Source organism: Acanthisitta chloris, unplaced genomic scaffold (assembly GCF_000695815.1).
Source record: "Acanthisitta chloris isolate BGI_N310 unplaced genomic scaffold, ASM69581v1 scaffold14162, whole genome shotgun sequence".
Lineage (NCBI taxonomy): Eukaryota > Metazoa > Chordata > Aves > Passeriformes > Acanthisittidae > Acanthisitta > Acanthisitta chloris.
The window spans coordinates 1-20,380 of record NW_008658890.1 but is presented as its reverse complement, the minus strand read 5'-3'; the positions used below and the strand labels follow the sequence as shown (position 1 = coordinate 20,380).

General features: G+C 38.6%; 1 protein-coding gene across 1 annotated transcript in view; it reads left to right on the top strand.

Moving 5' to 3' along the window:
• Positions 1 to 19,670, top strand: part of LOC103796993 (nesprin-1-like) — a gene marked incomplete at both ends in the record, with an annotated part of 72,858 nt that extends 53,188 nt beyond the window's left edge. The window contains 9 exons of the mRNA XM_009069185.1: positions 300 to 494; positions 1,502 to 1,642; positions 6,266 to 6,433; positions 7,185 to 7,346; positions 8,611 to 8,805; positions 12,663 to 12,836; positions 14,647 to 14,838; positions 18,811 to 18,942; positions 19,564 to 19,670. Of these exons, the coding sequence (XP_009067433.1) occupies positions 300 to 494; positions 1,502 to 1,642; positions 6,266 to 6,433; positions 7,185 to 7,346; positions 8,611 to 8,805; positions 12,663 to 12,836; positions 14,647 to 14,838; positions 18,811 to 18,942; positions 19,564 to 19,670 (1,466 nt within the window). The remainder of the gene's footprint in view (positions 1 to 299; positions 495 to 1,501; positions 1,643 to 6,265; positions 6,434 to 7,184; positions 7,347 to 8,610; positions 8,806 to 12,662; positions 12,837 to 14,646; positions 14,839 to 18,810; positions 18,943 to 19,563) is intronic.
• Between the last annotated feature and the right edge of the window lie 710 nt (positions 19,671 to 20,380).

Sequence of the window (20,380 nt, the reverse complement as noted above, 5' to 3'; positions counted from 1 at the left end):
TCTGCGGTTATCATGCACACAGAGCCTTTCGCAGCAGCACGTTCCGGTTTTGCTCCAGAGCTGTCGGCTCTGCGGTTTAGTTGTGCAGCCAGACGCAGCCTGGCTTGTTCTCTCTGCTATCAACATCCTGCTTGTCAGCGAGTGCGCCGGCTTATGCAGGGTTTGTGAGCGGCAGCGCTATGATGTTATTGGCTGGGCTCGGAGGGGAGAGCTTGCCTTTGCCACGAAAGCTGAAATGCTGCGGGTCCTGTGGCCTTTATGGGCTGCTTCTGCATTAGGGAAAAAAAATGTTTCCTCAGGAGCTGGCTCAGAAGATCAAAGGATACCAGGAGCAAATTGCTTCTTTGAATTCAAAGTGCAAGATGCTGACAATGAAAGCAAAGCATGCGACCATGCTGCTGACAGTGACAGAAGTGGAAGGGCTTTCCGAGGGGATGGAGGAGCTGGATACAGACCTGCTCCCAGCACACTCCACTCATCCCTCGGTGGTTATGGTAAGCAATGCATCGGTCTCTGTACTGTTTATCTGAGCTGCTTCTTTTGCATCGTTACAACACTCCTGTGTAGCAAATTGCCACAGCTCACATCTACATTTCGCTTTTGAAATGGCTGGAGTGTGGCAAACCAAACAGGTTGCAGCTTCCCTTTACTGTGTTTTGCTTTATATGTGCTTTGAAGACTTGTTGGTAAAGGATGAAGTTATTTAACAGACAAATACCAGTGAAAGTTGTATGTAATGATATGCAAATAGTGCTTTTTTTGTAGCAGTCAGCTATCGGCTGTCGGAATAAATAGTATTTCATAAGATGTTGCAGTGTATAGGTTGTTTACACCATATTTTTAAAGCTCTAGTATTAAAATGCTGATATGATAATTGACAGTATGCTGCTTTATTCTCAGATGAGCGTGTTGGAAAGGAAAGCTATCTAAGTACTGCCATAGGCCTCATGTTTGAATTACTTTGCTTTTGTTCGTTTCTGAGTGGGTCTTATTGTAAATATACTGCTGATGCTACTGGGATTTTTGTCTGAGTGAAAATAGAGTGCAGATTTCAGGATTTATGACTGCATAACAGCACTGGGCAAGGAAGAAGGGTATGTTGCTATCAGATTGTGTGATTATTTCAATTCTGTTACTTGTTGTTCTAACCAGGCCTGGATACTGAGGCAAATACTACATTATTCTGTAGATCTCCATAGTATTTCTGTATGGCCCAGTAATTGTATTTGAAGACATTTAAGGCAAACCCGAATTCGTTATTATTGAGTTGCTTGCTATACATTGTCTTTTAAATGCATTAGGGTACAGGAGAGCATGTTCGTACTGAAGTATGACAAGTAAATGAGACTATTAATTCAACCAGGTAGATGTAGGAGCATGAAGCATGACTAAATAATATGGTAATTCTGGTGATGTGCTGTTTTGATCTCAGTCTAAGTCAAGTCTAAGTTGAGGTAACTGATTTTCTTCCCGTGCTCTGGGGTTGCTTTTCCTGTGGCAGATGACTGCTGGTCGCTGTCACACGCTGCTCTCCCCTGTCACTGAGGAGTCTGGGGAGGAGGGAACCAACAGTGAGATTTCTTCTCCACCTGCCTGTCGCTCTCCCTCACCTGTGGCTAATACAGATGCTTCTGTTAACCAGGTACCTTCCTCTTCGCATTCATTCAGCTTTTATCTCAGGCATACATGGTTCCATTCCACCGGTGGTTTATTTAATCTTCTTTGATAATATTTAGCTATAGCTCCAAGGAACTGAGGTTTAGCCTCTAACTAAACTGAACCTTTGGGTTCTAGTTCAAAATGGATACAGATATTAACTTCTGGTTTTAAACTGTATAAATCTGTTGTTACACCTATTCATTGTTTTTAATAATAAATTTTAAGTGACAATTGGCAAAGCTCTTCCACATCACTAGCATTTTCTATTTATAACATAATTTTTATTTTTTTCAGTAGTACTCACTGGAATCTTGCATCCTGAGAAAAAATGCCTTTTCGTACTCCACATAATGAAACATTGCATTATGTCCATATGCATCTATCTTACTGTCCCATTGCCATTGTGGCATTGAAGTCAGAGTCTGATATCTTCCACTTAATACCATTTCAGTTATTAACTGTCATTGATTTTTTCATGTATTGTTCATTCCAACATTATTCATTTCCATGACAGTCTATTTTAAGTGCTAATGAGGAAGATCAGTGAAATAACTGAAGTGAGATTTTAAATCAAAACTGAGGGCTTCTGCATTTCCAATAGAAATAAGCATACATCAGCATTGATTAGAATGCAACCATTGAACCAGCACATTGAACATCATGCACATGAAGGCACACATGAAATGTTAAGCTTTAGAAGTTTAGAAATGAGCCTTAGAAGCAGTCAGCACCACACTGAATTCATCATGTTGTGGATTTTGTGATTGGTTGGTTGGTTTTGTATTTGTGACTGCTTCCAAAATTGACCACTACAGACTTGAAGGGTAGAGTGTGTCGTGTTGCATTGCTGAATAGAGTTGAGGAAGTTTGAGCAAGATGCCCATTAATTCCTTCCACTGATTTCAGAAATGCATATGGTGCTATACAAGTTGCTAAATATAAATTATAAGACATAATACTAAAGTAAGATAGTAAGAGTGATGACGAAAATCTTCAACAGCATATTAAAAATGTTGCAAAAACGAATAAGAAAGATTTTTCTAGTGTTGTGTCATTATAGATAATCAGAATTTTCCCAGAAGAGTTTACTTACAGTAGAAAGGCAGTTATATATTTCAACACTTCAACACAGGAGTCTCATGACACCATTAATCAGTGAAGGAGTTAAAGGACCAAGAGCAACTTGCTTACTAATACAAAGCCAATGCCAGTTCATTACATTTCTGTGAAAATGAAAACAAGTCTAACAGCTCCAGTAACTCAGATAACAAGGAAAACACAGTGAAGATGGGGTTGTACCATGAACTGACACCAAAATGCAAGTTTTTGAATCTGTGATTTACTAGGGCAAAATTGAACAAAAAGATGATGTCTTTCATTAAGCAGAAGATCTTTGAGAGGTATAATTTTGATGGTGCTATAATAATCTAAAAAGCTTAGAGATGAAGGTTTCTGCTGTGTGGTTAATGTTGAAATGCGTTGCATGTACGAAACAACAAGCGGAAGAACATTCCAAAATGCAGTGGTTTACTTACAAAATGCTTTGGTTCACACTCGCATGAGACTAAAACTAAAGAAGGTATGAAACTGCCAGTGCTGGCCATGATGAATGCCCAGGGAGACTTCAGGAAAGAAGGTTGGTTAAGAAAAATAATTTCTACAGATTAGTGAATTAGAAGCTCAAGTGTAACTTATAAATATTTTGTATTTTTTTGCACCAAATCAGAAAAACTAATTTGGAAATGTTTTGTTTTAAAAAGTAGCCAAAATTAAGAGAAATAATTTCTCACAGGAAGATCACCTGTAAACTACCAGAAAAACTTGAACAGGAACTCCAGAAAGTAAAGAACTCCATTAATTTAGTATTTGGAAAAGAAAATTAAAGCTCTTATGAAGAAGTAATGAGGAGGGGAAGGTTGGGTGCTAAGACTGGCTTTTAGTTCATCCCAAATAATCTCTGTACAGTTTTTATCAGTTTCTTAGCCTCTCTTAATGGTGAAACATAGCTAGTCTGAATTCAGACATCTATGCACTGTGTTTACATTTCTAACCAGTAATGAAAATACAAAACAAGTGCCAACTGCAAATTAGTGAAATACTGGGGTTTTGTATTGAAATAGATTAAAACAAGACAATAAGTCCATGAAAATGACAGATCTAGCACTATTATAAGTTAGCAATTGCCCAGGTTTGTGTTCTTCTGAAGCTCCTCTAAAAACAACAGGGTGGGGGAAAACTACAAAGGTGTTAACTTTAGAAAGACTGAGGAATTTCATAGTATATAATATACTGGCAATAGCTGACAGCCCTGAAATGCAGTTTATTTTGATGGTTAGCAAAATGAGACACTTCATCTGTGCTGCAGTACTGAATGAGAGTCCTTTGGGGCTAAATCTTCTCACACATGTCCAAAGGTATAGTTGATTAAAATTTGCCACACTTTTAAAAACTTGTTTTCCAGATACGCGGTGCAGAGCAATTGAATTGAAAAAGCTGAAGTGTTGGCACAAAGCCCTGTAGGCCACAGCTGATCCTGTGATTCAAATCTTAAGCACCGGGTCACTGTTAAATGCTTTTATATCTCCTTGTATACAGCCTACTTAATGATCCTTTCTTCATCTCTTAGGAAAACTGACCTAGAGTACAGCAGCACTTGTTAAATACCTTAGGAAGTCTAAACACAACCTTTGCTCCTACATCCTAACAAACTTGACTACTGTTCATTGGCTAATTTTCATAAAAACAGCCGTGAGATATTAGGGCCTTTATAGGAGCAACAAAGTCTGTTACTTTTAGGAACAACTGGATTCCCACTACCATCATGTGAAAGTTCTGCCAAAAAGAAACTGCTATGTTCTGTACTCCAGAAAGCAGTAGAAAAGATGGGGAAAGGCCTTGCTTTTCCCTCTCTGTGAAAGCAAGCCCTTTATTCTGAAAACTATTATTAAGAGGTCAAAGAAGCACTGCTTTTCTGTTGACCTTGAGAGAGGACTAGCAAAGGTCTGGATAGTAGCTACAGGCAAGGCAAAATGAGAAGTTGCCCCCACTGGTGCAACTTTTCACCATGACTTGAAAAGATCATTTGTGGTCAGAGTAAAAAATTCTGAAATTGCAATACTGAATGCTGTGCTAAGCTGTTGTTTATGCTGTGTTAGCTCCTGGACATTGTAACAGTTTCATCATTAAATTTTTCAAGTTTTCCAATTATTGCCATTGAAAAAGTACCTCATCTGACACTTTTGGACAGTTTGATGGGAGTGATCTGGTTTCTGTGCTCTTCCAGAGCTCATTTGTTTTTGTTCACATGTGATACTAGATAACATACTGGCATTACATTGTGAAAATCAAGATTCTGTTCCAAATTAGGATCCTAATTATATTCTGAGCTCTGGTACCTCAGAATATTTTTTGTTTAGTACCTAACTTTTATACATCTATACAGAATCACAGAATGTTTTAGGTTGAAGGGACCTCCAAAGATCCAACACCCTTCCTCAAGCTGAGCCACATTCAGCAGGTTGTCCACAACTATATTCAGGTGGATTTTGAGTGGTTCTAAGGGCAGAGACCCCCACAACTTCCCTGAGCAACTTGTCCCAGTGTTCAGTCACCCTAATAATGAAAAAGTATTTTCTGATGTTCAGAGGGAATCTCCTGTGCTTCAGTTTGTGCCCATTGCCTTTGGTACTGTCACTGGGCATCTGTGAAAAGAGCCTGACTCTGTCTGCTTTGCGCCCTCCCGTCAGGCAGCATTGTTCACCTTCCAAATAGATGTGGTGCTAACTGTCATACATGGTTTCAGTTTTAAGTAACCCTTGTCATCAAGTCTGCTTTCCTAACCTAAGTATAGGTGCTGTACATATTTCTTTAATTTTACATTTTTCCGTACATCATTTTAGTTGTCATCTACAACAGTTGAAGAAATCCTCATACACTAAATATAGAACTTCTAGTGAGAAACGATGCCGCTCTGAATTTTCAGTGGTGATTTGAACAGTTGCCCATTTCCTTAGCAATTTAGTTCCTAGATGTGGGTTGGACTTCATGATCTCAGAGATCTTTTCCAACTTGATTGATTCTGTGAGAGTAACTGTTTGTTTGAAGGGTTGCAATAAGCTCATGCTTCATACTCTTTCTTACATTATTTACTAGTCATTCAGTATATTCCTTTTTGGTTCTTCTGTTGCCTTCTCTGTGATAGTATTCATTAGGGTGATATTCTTTGCCACCTACAGTACCATAACCTACTGCCTTTTGTGACGGGTTTTTCCTCATGTGTAGTTGTGATGATGGTGCAACAACACACCCATTTGTAGCATTCTTCTCCCAGACCTTCCATGATTGTCCACAGTTGCCTTCTGCCCTTCCTAGCTATTATGAACATGAATAAAATGGATCCACAATCCCCATCACAGTGAAGTTCTAAACCATACTGAGTGTATTACTGTTAAATACTGATTTACTGTGTTATTCAGAAGTTTCCTGGTGGTTTTCGTTTTGTGAGCTTTATTTTAATGGACATATGCAATGGTGCATTATGGAAGGGTGGGAATAGCATGTAGTATCTTTTGTTTTGAAAGTGCAATAATGTACTTCGTGCTTGTAGGACATTGCTTATTACCAAGCCTTATCTGCTGAACAGTTGCAGACAGAAGCTGCTAAAATTCAACCCAGCACCTCAGCCACCCAGGAGTTTTACGAACCAGGCTTAGAATCAGCTGCCAGTGCCAAATTGGATGATTTGCAGCGTTCCTGGGAAACACTGAAAAATGTGGTAAGTTTTAATCTAGAGGGTTCAAAATAATTGGCTAACTTGCAAGGAATAAAATTCAAAGAACTGGCTCAGCTAATATTCTTCTCTGCAATTCTTGGTTTTCATGTGGTAGCAAGAATGGTTAGTTATGATATTGTATTATTTTTTGTTCTTTATTTGAAAGCCTGTGCAGAATGGACCTCCATTTAGAAAAAACAAGAGCTGATAGTTGCCTCTAGAAATACTGGCTGTTGTCAGACTATATTCCGTAACTATATTCCATATCCACTCATGCTGGATGAGTTGGCAAAAAAGGCCCAAGAATCCACTTTCTCCAAATACCGGGTCCATTTAACACATGGTTAGTGCAGCATAATCATTCAGTGATGTCTGAAAATGGTCTAAAGTCTTGATCACATGCTACACATTGTAATTCCTTGCAGAGGCACAGTAGCCATTGCAGGGTATTAAGCACTCTGTGTCTAGCAAATTGTGCACGTCTTTGTCTGAATGTGTAAAATCTAAGGCTGGAGAATATGCCTAGGTTTTCCCTACTTCATTAAAGTCCATTTTTTTCAGCAACAAACCCTAGAAATTGATGATATTTAAACATATATATTTTTATTATGGTTGTTTTGCTTTATAATTTTTACTTTTGAAAACTTTTTGCAAGATTTTTGCTTTAGTCTCTTAAGCCTAGGGATACGTGAAGCAGATGGAAGAGCAAATCCTGAATCAGGGCTCAGAATTTATACCTTCCATTCTTCTGCAGATCAGTGAAAAGCAGCGCACACTCTATGAAGCTCTTGAACGTCAACAGAAGTATCAAGACACACTCCAATCTATATCCACAAAAATGGAGACCACTGAGATCAAACTAAATGAGAGTTTGGAACCAGCCAAAAGCCCAGAGAGCCAGATGGCTGAACATCAGGTAAAACTTGTATGTGAGAAATAGAGGGAGAACATGCATTATCTGCATGTCCTTCGTTCTGTGTTTTTAGACAGTAACATTCTTCATGGCTGGATGCCTCAAATACATACATCAGTTGTATGAACCTTCTCTGTTAACTGTATGTCTTGCCTTTCTGAGTTTCCTGATGTGCTAAAGGTGGTGTAGTGGGGATTCTTTTAATAAGGAGCCTTTAAAAAAAAGTAGAATGGATCATAAGAATTTGTCCAATTGAAATTTTCAGCAAAATCTTTCTCCCAAGATTGTGTTCAGTGACACCTACATATACAAAAACATCAGTGCTGAACAGTATTTGTAATGTTTCCAGATTTACAGAGATCATAATCCATTGTAAATTGATCAAAATACAATCTTTGTCTTGTTAAACAAAACAAACAAACCAACACACAAATTCCCTCTCAAGAGAAGTCTTGAGAAATAATGCTGTGGATAATAAGAGACTACTTTATCAAATAAACAATCTGACATATGTACAAGTTGTAATCATCTAAACCTTCTATCTGGTAACTTGAATCTATCTCATGGAGCCAATTCTCATTTCAGTAGGAACTCCCATGTCCTGAAAAGGACAATGTTTGACTTTTGTAGCAGTGTGATGTCCTGTGCATCCAGTGTGTATATACTGTCACATATGAACATAAAGTATCTGCTCAAAGGTATTGTCAGTGCAGTGTCCTTTTCTAAGTGTTTTGAAAACTCTTTGATAGGGTAAGAACAATAGTAGGCACTTCTTTTACCGGATGGAGTAAATCCCAGAATATTTGCTTACATTGCTGGATATTCTTTGTCCAGTGAGTAAAATACAGGCTGGAAGCTAACTCATACCCCTATTTTTCTCCCACAAACACACACACACTTACTTGCTCATTGTCTTTACTGTGTCCGCTAGAATGCCTTGTGGACAATTTGTTGGAAGAATAAATCTGTATGTATAACATTTCCAAAAGCATTTATTCTCATGATATGTTTGAAATTCTAGTTAAGTAATTAAATCCATATTTAAGTTATCAGATACATGATCCTAGCTTACACATCTAAAAGCAGTACTCAGTCCTTCGGAATTTTGTCTATGCCAAATGGGTAGGGATACACTGCACTACTCTGTGTTCCTCATGCTCCCTTGGGATAAGCATCTTGAATATTTATATTGTCTATGCCTCCTGATACACTTTCTTCTCTCTGATAAATGAAACAAATACTTTTCTCTGCTCTAATTTCTGAATAGGCTTTGATGGATGAGATTTTAATGTTGCAAGAAGAAATCACTGAGCTTCAGACATCATTAGCCCAGGAGCTGGTTTCAGAACCACTGGATGCAGAAGCTGCTGATCAGATGGCCTTGCAGTCCACTCTCACTGTCTTGGCAGAACGAATGGCCACGATTCGAATGAAGGCTTCAGGAAAAAGGCAACTATTAGAGGTACAAGAAAAAACCTCACCAATGTCCTTAGTAACTTGAAAAAGTCGTTTTCAGTTCTGCTCATTTCTCACAATTCCTTTCACTAATAAATTATTGTTATTTTTTACCAAGCCCCTCATCTTAAAGCTAAGTGGTAAGTAGCCAGAAGGAATTTGGTAACAAATAGATGTTTATATATATGTATATCTAGAAATGGAGTGCAGATATTAAAATCATGTTATCTACAGTAAACTTTCAAGGAGTCACCTGTCCAATCTGGGAGACAAGAGAAGAGGGGAAGCTTAAAACAAGAAATAACACCTCTTCCAAATAGTTGCATTGTTGTCTACAGTCATCTTCCCAGTGATTTGCATGCAAACTTTTATCCCAGAAGATGCACCTTTTTATTTCTTTGCCTACCAGCTTTACCAAAAATCATTGAATACCAAGGTATTTATTAAAAAGTCCTTTACATATAGTAATGTTGCTGCATATATTGCACAGGTGAGAAAATGCAGTCATGCTAAAGCCAGTTACAGTTTGGTTCCTTTGAAAATTGCAGGACAGCTTTACTACTGTACTGCTAAGAACTGCAACAATGAGTTCACAAACACAGCATCTACTGCCTTCATGATTCAGAGAGACAGAGTAGAATTGGCTCTGTGGATCTAAGCCATGGGGCTTAGTTGTCAGCTAGGGTTAAACTAAGACACTGGATTACAGGAGAGTCTCAGGGTGCTTCAGCTACTTTAGTTCTGTGCAGTCACCTGTGGCAGTGAACAGATCATTAGAAAAGTCTTAAGAGCAATGCACTAAGTTTTTCCTTCTCAGAAGAAAAATGGCCTTTAGGTAAAAATAAGGGGCTGGAAGTAGAATAGGGATCTCAGTGTTTATTGTCCATCCCATACAGGATCAAACAAACTTCTTTATAGTTTTTAGGGGTAGATGTTAACTAATAATTTCAAGATAAAGCATAAGTCAAATATATTACTCTTAACTATGGTTAGGATTCTGACCATCACTTCGATGCAATACCACAAGTATCCACTAATAATCCTGTCTAAGACATATGTATGGTATGTAGACAATATTCAGTAATTTAACCTCTGTACTTTATAGCTCTGATTTCACAGATAAAATCTTCCAGAACACCACAGGAAAGTAAATGTAGAAATAAAGGTAGAACAGGTAATGAAAATATTTTGCTGTTGAGGGTGTGGACTGGCAATATTGTTCTTTCTGTGGACCTAATTTAAGTAACTAGAGTTTGAGAACTATTCAGCTCTGGATTATTTGAGACTCTTAACAGCTATCATTATTCTTTAAATTATTCTAACACACAATTTTTAATTTTCCTATTAAAACTGGGCATTCAGAAAAGCTGTGCAAACAATTCCCTGTGTGAGGAATTTTCCCTGAGCATTCGGGTCTGAATTTCCTTGCAAAGTGTTGTAGGTTGACCCTGCCAGCAGCCAAACACCCACTCCCCTCTCCTGTGACATGGGTTAAAAATACAAGGCAGACAAAAAGACTCATGGATCAAGATAATGACAGCTTAAAACAGAGTAAGGAAAAGCTGTGCATTGCGGCAAGGGAAAATGAGGAATTTATCCACTCCTATCCCATCAGCTGGCAGATGTTTAGCTACTTTCCTGGAAAGCTCAGCATTTGTAACAGTTGCATGGGAAGACAAACACCATAACCACAAGTGCCCCGTCCCTTTCCCCAAGCTTTTATTGCTGAGCATGTTCTCATATTGGTCAGTTCAGGTCCATTGTCCTTGCCATGTCCTCTCCCAACCTTTTGCCTACTCCCAACCTACTGTCTTGTGTGAGGGGCAGTTAAAAAGAAAGCCTTAATGCTGTGCTAACACTGTTCAGCAGTAGCCAAAACATTGCTGTGTTATCAGCACAGTCTTAACCACAGCTGCAAAGCACTGTACAGACTGCAATGAAATTAATTCCATCCCAGCCTGTGCTGGTTTCAGCTGGGATGGAGTTTATTTTTTTCTTCTCAGTAGCTGAAACAGTGTGGTGTTTGGATTCAGAGTCAGAATACTGTTGATAGGACATTGATGTGTTGGTTTCTGCTAAGTTGTGTTTGTCTTAAATCAAGGACATTTTCTTTCTTGTGTCTTGTGCTGTGCCAGTGAGAAGGTACACAAGAGAAACTGGGAGGGAGCATAGCCAGGACAGGTGACCTGAACTAACCAAAGGGATATTCCACACCACAGAGTGTCATGCCCGGTATATAAGCAGGAAGGGGGTGATCCAGGGGGAGGAAGTGGGTTGTGCCAGTCTGTGGGTGGTGAGCAATTGTATTGTACATCACTGATTTTGTTTTTTTGATTTTTTTTCCCTTTCACTTTCTTTTTATTATCCATTAGCATTTTAGCTCATTCTGCTTTTTATTATTAAACTGTTCTTATCTCAACCTACATATTTTATTTTATTTTCTCCTCCCCATTCCTCCAGGTTGGGGAGGGAGTGGGGGAGCAGGGAGTGTGACTGGCTGCATAGTTCTTGGCTGCTGGCTGGGGTTAACCCATGACAACAGCCACATCCAATACAATTTTTTTCCCCTTGTTCCATAATATTGGCAGCATGCTTAAGGTTCCAGGTTACCTCATATATCTAAGTATCCTCTGTCCATCCTATTCTCTTTCATATTCCCCAAATCCCTTCTACTCTCACCAGGGCTCCATATCTCTCTTGTATTGGGGAACCTAGAACAGGACATGGTACTTCAGGTGTGAACCCACCAGTGTTAAGCAAAGGGGCAGGATCATCTCCCTTATCCTGGTGGGAACACTCCAAATGCAGCCCCAGACACCACTAACCTTCGTTGCTACAAGCATCCATTGCTGGCTCATGTTCAACTTGGTGTCCACTAGGACCCCTGCATCCTTTTCTGTCAAGTTGTTTTCCATCTGGTCAACCACCAGCATGTACTGGTGCCTGGGGTTGTTCCTCTCCAGGTGCAGGGCTTCACACTTCTCTTTGTTCCTGTCAGCTTATTTCTTCAGCTTTTCTGGGTCCATCTAGATGGCAGAGCAGTCCACTGTGTATCAGCCACTCCTCCCATTCTGTATCATCAGCAAACTTGCTGAGGTTCATTACTGGCCACTCCCTAGACTTTGTGCCACCACCCTCTGGGCCCAGCTGTTCAGACAGTTTTCAAATTCATATGGGACAATTAGAGGGTGAGCAAGACTTGCTGATCACTCCCTGTGCAATGGAGGCACCCAAGATGTCTGTGTTGCTGCAATGCTGATGCTGCAGCCATTGGAGCTTAATGTCCTTCCACACCCTGTGGCACAGGGATCATCTCAGAGGCCAGAGAAGGAAGACAGCTCTTCAGTCTTCTCTTTACCCTTGTGACTATACCAAAGGCCCACCAGTACTCTGTGGGTCCTAGAAGTACCCCTCTTGTGCCTCTCTTGAGTGACAGTAAGGCTATCTAACAACCTGCTGCCAAAAAAGGCAAAGCTGCTCTCCTTTCCTTGCAGCCCACTCCCAACTCTGTTGCCATGCATCTTTCTCCCTAAACAAACAGTGCCATGCTAATTGAGCAAACTGAATCAATGTGGGGGGATACCCAAAGGAGAGCAGCAAGAGAAGACAGAAAAGACCTCACCTTTCAAAGGCTGTAATAGCAGAGTTCTACTGAAGAAAACAGAAATACAGTGACTGAACTGAAACAGAATTTCAGTCTTCAGAAAAACTCATTGAGTGAAAGCAATAATATTTTGTATAAGAATGATCTTATTGTGGCTTAAACACATTGTACAGGAGTTGAGCAAGACAGAGAGAAAAATATTTAGAAGTGACTGTTGTGGTGTATTTCTTTTAAAAGCAAAATGCAAATTGTACCTCTAGGAAAAACTGAACGAGCAGCTGGAAGAACAGCGTCAAGAGCAGGCTCTTCAAAGGTACCGTTGTGAAGCTGATGAGCTTGACCACTGGCTGCTCAATACCCGAGCAACGCTGGACACCTCTCTGGTTACTGCTGAGGAACCTATGGATATGGAAGCACAGCTGGTAGACTGTCAGGTAAAATGTTATGACCATTATTGTGTGGGATGAGCCAACATACTTGTGGAGAAGTTTCTGTGCTCCTTAGCACCTTGTATATGCTCAGTTGTCTTCATCAAAGATTTGTGAAATGCGATATAGCCTGTTCTTAATTTCTTGTTAGAGACTGTAGAAAGCAGATGTTAACATAGCAGTAGGAAAATGAAACATTCTGACTGCAAGAACATTTGAAGTTCTACATCTTTCAGAGGTCGTTTTGTTTTGCTTTAAATGCCTTGTGTTTGTTTCACTTCATGTTTTTGCCCCCCTCCACCTGGAGTTGCTGACAGCTCACTTGATAGGTATAAAAACACCAGCAATGTACTCCTCCTTTTTCAACTCAAGAACATACTCACATTAGCAGTCGTGCCTGGGATACCATTTGTGTTTTCTTCAGGAATAATCCCTACTCACATGCAAAAGTAAAGGATATTCATCAGTAGTTACAGGTTTTATGGCTTTAATATTAATCAACTCAGAATACCAAAATATGCAGGGAAAAACAGGTTGCTGTGAAAAGAGTAATTGCTTATACTTTTATTAATAAACTTGGATCAGTCATAACATCCAGATTCTCAAATTAGTGGGAGTTTTCCATTTTTCAATGACAGTTTAGAACTGTATGATCATTATAATTAAAATTACAAGAGAGACAAGAGACAGATGGACAAAAGATCCCTTTTCATATTAAAAAAATGAGGATCTTAACTATTTTAGGATAAATGGGAGTTACATTTCATATAAGTCTGATGGATTAAACATCGAGTTAAATTTTCATTGACAGTGTCTCATTATTGAAATTTTCAGTCTGCTCAGTCTCAAGAGTTCTTTCATCACCCATCCTTGGGAGCTGTTAATTGTACATAGATAAGCCCTGTGAACTTAAACAAAGCAGTATTTTTACAAATTGTAATTTGTAGGAAACTCAAAAAGAACAGTTAACTTTGTGGAAAAGTTAATACTGCAGTTCTTTTGATGGTTCTTAAATTCTTGATGCATTAAGTTTTATATAGAGTCCTGTATTTTTTCCACATTTTAGCCCATCTTATCCTGCACACATTCCTTCAAGAGAAATATTTGTAAGTTCATACTTGACAGTTGCTATGGAAACAAAAGCATTTAATGTCAGGCTAGGTATTTGAGCAAGGCTTGTATGAGTGTTGAGTTTGGAAGATGAAAATATGCCCTGTGTGTCTAATACATGAATGGTTAATGGAATGTCAGGAAAGTAGCTTTTGAGAATAAACATGCCAGAGATTTGTCACTTTAAGTCTCTCTTTAGACTAAAGAGGATTATACAGAAATCCTTAAGTCCATCATGCACCAATCAGAAAGAGCAAATAGTGGGAAGAGAAGCTTATCAACGCAGCCAGAGCAACACATAGGAGGAGGTAGGAAGCATTACACTACATGTAAATGAAAGAAGAGGAAAGAAGTAACTAGCTGTGTGCTTTGTATCTTGTCATTAATGAATGCCAGTCTAGCATCTTAGCCACCCTTACCTTTAATGTGCAAATAAAGAGCATCTTCTCTACAACAAATTATTTGTTTCAAATAACTTTTCAATTTCCTATTTTGAAACAGATTGCAAATTGAAATGACAATTGCAAACATTTGCAAGCATATTCTAAAGGACTCTGAATGGGACTCGAAGGCAAAGCAATGATAATCTGACTTGTTCTTAGTTTGGCAACGGGTGAGATAGGCCATTGAGATAGGTCGTCTTGCCAGAAAGTGTGACAGGTGCTGGAAAATGTATGAATTTGGTTCTTTGTTTTTGCTGCTGCAGAACATGTTGGTTGAAATAGAACAGAAGGTGGTAGCCTTGTCAGAGTTGTCCGTGCACAGTGAGAACTTGCTTATGGAGGGGAAGGCTCACACCAAGGACGAGGCAGAGCAGCTGGCTGTGAAGCTCAGGACACTGAAGGGCAGCCTTCTGGAGCTGCAGAGAGTGCTGCACGACAAACAGATCAACATTCGGGTAAGTGGCTCTTTCCAAATGGCTAAGCAGTGGGCAGGAGGTTGGGGATTTCATAGCAGTTTGCTGCAACTGGGAAAAGGAGTAAACCTGTTGCACTGATTTAGTTTGAGTTATTAATCTTTAGTTAGTAAGTGGATTATATTCCAAAATAAATAACTGCCTAGAAATCTTTAGTTGATAATTTTCAAGTTAAACAGCATCACTTTTTGGTAAAATTGTCCTAACCTCATTATCTTCACCAAAAGGACAATAATAAAGTGGATAGATGATTAGCTTTGGGCTGGGTATACTCTATTCATGTTCCCAGTCCCTTTAGATTGCATATGCTCTGGCTTATTGCCACTAATTCCTTGTATTTAACAGTTGATTTTGGTCATTCTTTAGGTTAAACTAGCATGTGGAGAACCGAATATATGCAAGAAACCCAACCATGTAAAGTGACTGACTGGTTTTGAGTTTGCTTGCCCTGCTGTGACTCTCTCCCCCCCTTTTCTTTTACTTCTTTTCTGGGCTTTGCTGTACAAATTAAACATGATAAGCTTCAAAGATTTCTAGCTTGTAATGCAGATTAAAGTCTACTGAGAGGTTAGCTTGAAAAGTCATTTGATGTGCTAAGAACTATTTTTAGTCCAAAGCATCTGCATAACTTTAAAACTTAACATAGATTCAGAAAAATTAAAAAATTAAAAAGAAAAAAGGGAAACCTCAGGTATTTGTTCCTGTTGCCTCTAAGATGAAGTGACTTTGATGTTATTCTTGCATATTAAACCTCATGATTATGCAAATGAAAAGTCTTACCAACCAAATATAGGCACATGATACTATGTTCTGATATATTACTTGTGAAGTGAAAAGGCCTCACAGACTTTTACTTTATTTAAAAATATACTCTACATTTTGAAATGCAATGATGTGATTTAGTTTACTTAAACTTATCTAAGTGATTTTTGGATTTTTTCTAATATGTAAAAAAAATGAAATAATTTCAAGATGTAGAATATGAATCATATAAGATGTTGCATAAATGCAAGACTCATGTTTTTTATGAATTTTAAGTCTTTGAGTTCAGTTATGGATCATGGAAGAAAATAAACACAGGCAGTATGCCGTCTTCTAATCTTCACTGAGCAATCTTTTTTCAAATGAGGAGTTCTATAATGTCATTTTCCAAACAGTCAGGCATAAAGTGTTTCTTATGGACTGAGGCTGAGAGCATCAGATGCCTAAAGATGCCCTAACGCCATTCACTGCCAATATGAACCCTGAGAAACTTTCCAAGTTAACAGCACTGTTGTTCATGCATGTAAAACATGTCTCCAGATGTACAGAGGCATAGACCAGCCCAAACCCAGAAAAGGAAAGATCTTCCCAAGTTGCACTGGAAAACCGAGAGCTCTGTAAAGGCTGAGCTATATTTTCCCTAAAGCATATTTCAGCATATCTGTTATTCCTGTGATGTAAAGCTTTTTAGGAGTCAGTGTGAGATTCTGTGACTTCCTTGCAGCAATTTGTTTTGTTTCTGATCTTAGTTAATGAATGTCACTAATAATACGGAAAAAGTGACTTGAAGACCAACTCCTTCATTCATAAAACAAAGCAGTGAAACTAATTGGAAACATGCTGGATCAGGAGAGTTCCAGACTATACTGTCTCCAAATGTAGCATTTTTTGAGCACAAAATACCACCTTGTTACTGTTTATTGTCTGATTTAGGGGCAATAAAACTGAATAGACTCCTTAAGAAAACAAAGCAGAATGGAATCTGCAGTAAATAGCCAGACAGAAAGTGTTTCTTTGCTTTCTATTACAAAGGATGTGTGTGACAGGAATGACTTCAGTTTCACCAGAAAAAATATGCTTCATTTGTGTAATTCTGAAATTCTTTGAAAGATGGGTTTCATTACCATCTTCAGGGATTTTCTATTTATTTCTGTGCTCAAGTGGATAGACCACAGGAATGACAGGTTCATGCATATATTTCCCTGGCTATTTGAAGGAAATGTAATACAGCTCCCTCAGACAGAATTCAAATGCAAATGCAGATGTATTTTTTCAGTTATATTCTGTGATTTGAGAATGATAAAGTCTGGTTCACAAATACTTTTGATCTAAAAAGTATGCATAAATGCCACAGTCCCTTTTACACGCTTTGCTATTGCACGAACTGTGAGACTACTATTTATTTATCTTAGTATAATTCCAAAATTATACCTTCTCAATCCTCTTTCCAGAGAAAAAGACACTCGAAGTCTAACTGAAATTAACCAGCCTGCCCAAATGTAGTGAAGAACTAGATACTGTCCTCTAAAGGAATTTACAAGTTGAACAGCTATGATCTCTAGAGTATATGAAATGAAGCAGGTATTTTTCCCCCAGAGTTTACAGAAAGATTGTCTATTTTCCAATTTTTAATAGAAAAAAAATAAAATTCCTGGCCCCTTTTACCTGTCACATAATATTTTCTTTGCCCAATATGGTATTCTATAATGACATTGTTCACACTCCAACTACATCAGCTTTTCTAGAAATGTATTCCTCCATAGTATCACAGTTTACTTGTGAACTGAATCCTTAGTAAAACAAATTTGTTTCATAGAGCAGGGGCTAATGGTTCTTTCTAGTTCCAGATGCCTACTTGCTTGTCTTGCTCCTCTTACAGTTTATATCCTCTAACAGTAATCAGTCCTTTCAACTCATGATCTCTCAAAATTGAACTCTTCCACCTAACTTCTACTACTTAGCAAAACTTTGCTGTTTCAGTGGCTGGTGCAAGCGTGCACCCCAGTTGTTAGCACAAGAAGCACCAGGTGAGGCAAGAGGTATTTCCTCAACCACCCTCAACCCTGCTGGTCTCTGATTTGAGACAAAGGTCCTCTGGAAGGTGGAATGTGACTTTGTTTTTGAGAACCTTCTGTAATGTCTGAACCATTTGGCACCCTTAATCTATTTAGAATCAGAGCTGAATAATGGATAAAATATGAATGCTACAAAATTGAAATATATAGACAAGATGGGAGAGGAATTAACCCCAGCTTTAGATCTTGACGGTTTAAAAAAAAAAATTCAAACTCTACAGTCATCATATGACTGCAAGTGGTATTAAATTAATTCAGAGAGATGTGTAGATCTTGGTAGCCAGACTTACAAGTCTGTCTTTAACATTAGGCTAAGCATGTTAGTATTCCTACATTGGAATACATTGGCTGCTAAAATTATTTAAACTTACAGGCAGCATGGATTTTGGAAGTCAAGAAGTTGATAAGCAATTTCTGGAGCTATTAAGTCATTTGCTCTTTTTTGCTTTGCTTATGCAGAAAGCCAGTCTAATCACTCATGTTGGGAAAACATAATGATAGAAGTATGAATTGAAGGAGCTGTTGCTTTTGCTATGCTGTTCTAACATTCTGTGGTTTGGTCTGTCTTGCTGCCTCTACTGTTCATATCATATAATCTGCTGTTAACTGACTGTGTTTCTTCCAGCCGTGGATAGAGTTCTGTACTTATTGCTAATAAATTTTGACCATAATGACAGCCAGCATTCTCTCCTTTTCAGTTAGACAAAATATTGGCTTCAATTAGACTAAAAACCTGGCAGAAATATACCACTGATTCCCTGCATTGCCAGTTAAAGCTGTACCCTCCATTACAGATCAAGGCTGATTTTTGGGAGAAACAAAACAGTCTTCAGAAACATATTAGTCCATGGTCTCTAACCTCTGGTCTCTGGTTATGCTAAGTGCAGTGGTGCATGTTTAGTTTGACACTTTTAAGGATGCTTCCTTGCTGGTAACCAAAAACCAGTAGAAGTCAGAAATCTAAAGTCATTGCTTACTTCAGAATTTACATGAACCTGCAGCTTGAGGGGTGAAACATGGCACTGCATGTGATTTTGAGTAGTTGAGCTGGACCTGCCAGCAATCTACCAATGTAAGAGATTTTTTTTTAAACCTTTATTCCTCTTTCTTAATGCAGGGATCATTACAAGAAAAGGAGGAGAGTGATCTGGACTTCATTTCCTCACAAAGCCCCAGTGTCCAAGAATGGCTGGCACAAGCAAGAACTACTCGCTCACAGCAACAGCAGAGTACCCTACAGCAACAGAAAGTTGGTGTTTTGCATTTCTTTACTCCCACCTTTAGATTGTGCTTAGTACTATAGCTTAGCCATTCTTCTTAATATTTTCACTGAAATTTTAATTTTTACACTGTTTCTTAGTGAGTGCTTTTGTAATGATATATCTGAGCTCACTGTATTATATTTGTAACAGCCAGGCAGACCAGAATTCCTGGGCGACCCTGGTCAATTCACTCAGTCATTCTGTACCCACCTTTGTCTGTTAGTAGAATAAAATTGAGTCAACCCTTTAAGTTGCTCTAAGGATAGATGGTAATATTCACAATAATAATCAGTGTTGCCTTTATGGAAGCAAAGATACACACATTACATGGTATATTTTGTTGCACGATACACCGATACCCTCACTAGGACGGATTCCAAAAATTGCATTGCATTAGTGAATTAATTCAGCAATTCGGTTTATGTGTTATGTTTTTCTGTGTCCCTGGATGTCCCCAGGTGGAGATTTTGCACTGCTCTTTGTGTTCAAGTAATCCATATCAGAAATAGCTAGGCTAACTTTGCATGGCAGTTATGCAGTGCAGACATATCCTTCCAAGGCAAAAACACTCTGAGATTTGTTCTGGTTGTTGTAACTTGTTATACTAGGAGCTGGAACAAGAGTTAGAAGAGCAGAAGAACCTGCTTCGGTCAGTAGCATCCCGTGGAGAAGAAATCCTAACACAGCAAGGTGCTCCAGAAGGCCTGCCTATAAGGTGTGCTTTCATGTGTTGCTCTGAAAAGTAAATTTCTATGACTGTGCTTTGTCATCCATATGTTTACATCTGTCTTCTGCATATAATCCTGTAATTTATTTCGTTTCATCGTTTTTATACAGCACCTAGGTTACAGGTCCTGGCTTATAATTCAGGGGTCTGATAATATAGTTACACACTGTTTTGTGCTAATAGATCACCTTCAGCATTTAGAAATGCCTTTTGTTCTTATTATCAAGCATCACACTAAAAATAAAAACTAGTAGGATTCATTGGACAAGCAGAGGATCAGTTACTATATTTTATGGACCAGCATTGTGTGTGAATCACAGTTCTCTCTAAAACATTGGCATCTGCCATTGTCGCCTGATCTTGCCAGATGAGATATTCGTTGCTTAATTTTATTTTTCCTGCAGTTAGTAAATATTTTTATTTTAGAAGCTTTGTGTATTTTGAACTCTGGTCTATATCATCTTGCACACTTGCCCATTTGCAGGGGAAGCAGATATCTATAAAAGCCTTAGCTCTGACTGTGAGAGACTTGTGCCCTAGAGAAGGCAGAAGAAAACTATTGCTTACTGCTGTTGAAGACTTTTGGGAAGCAGGATAGGCAAGGTCTTGGGAAGAGGAAACCAGCTTAAGAATCAAGAAGCAGTCAGCCCTTCAGTTAAATATTAAATATATTAAAATAAATATATCATGAAATATAT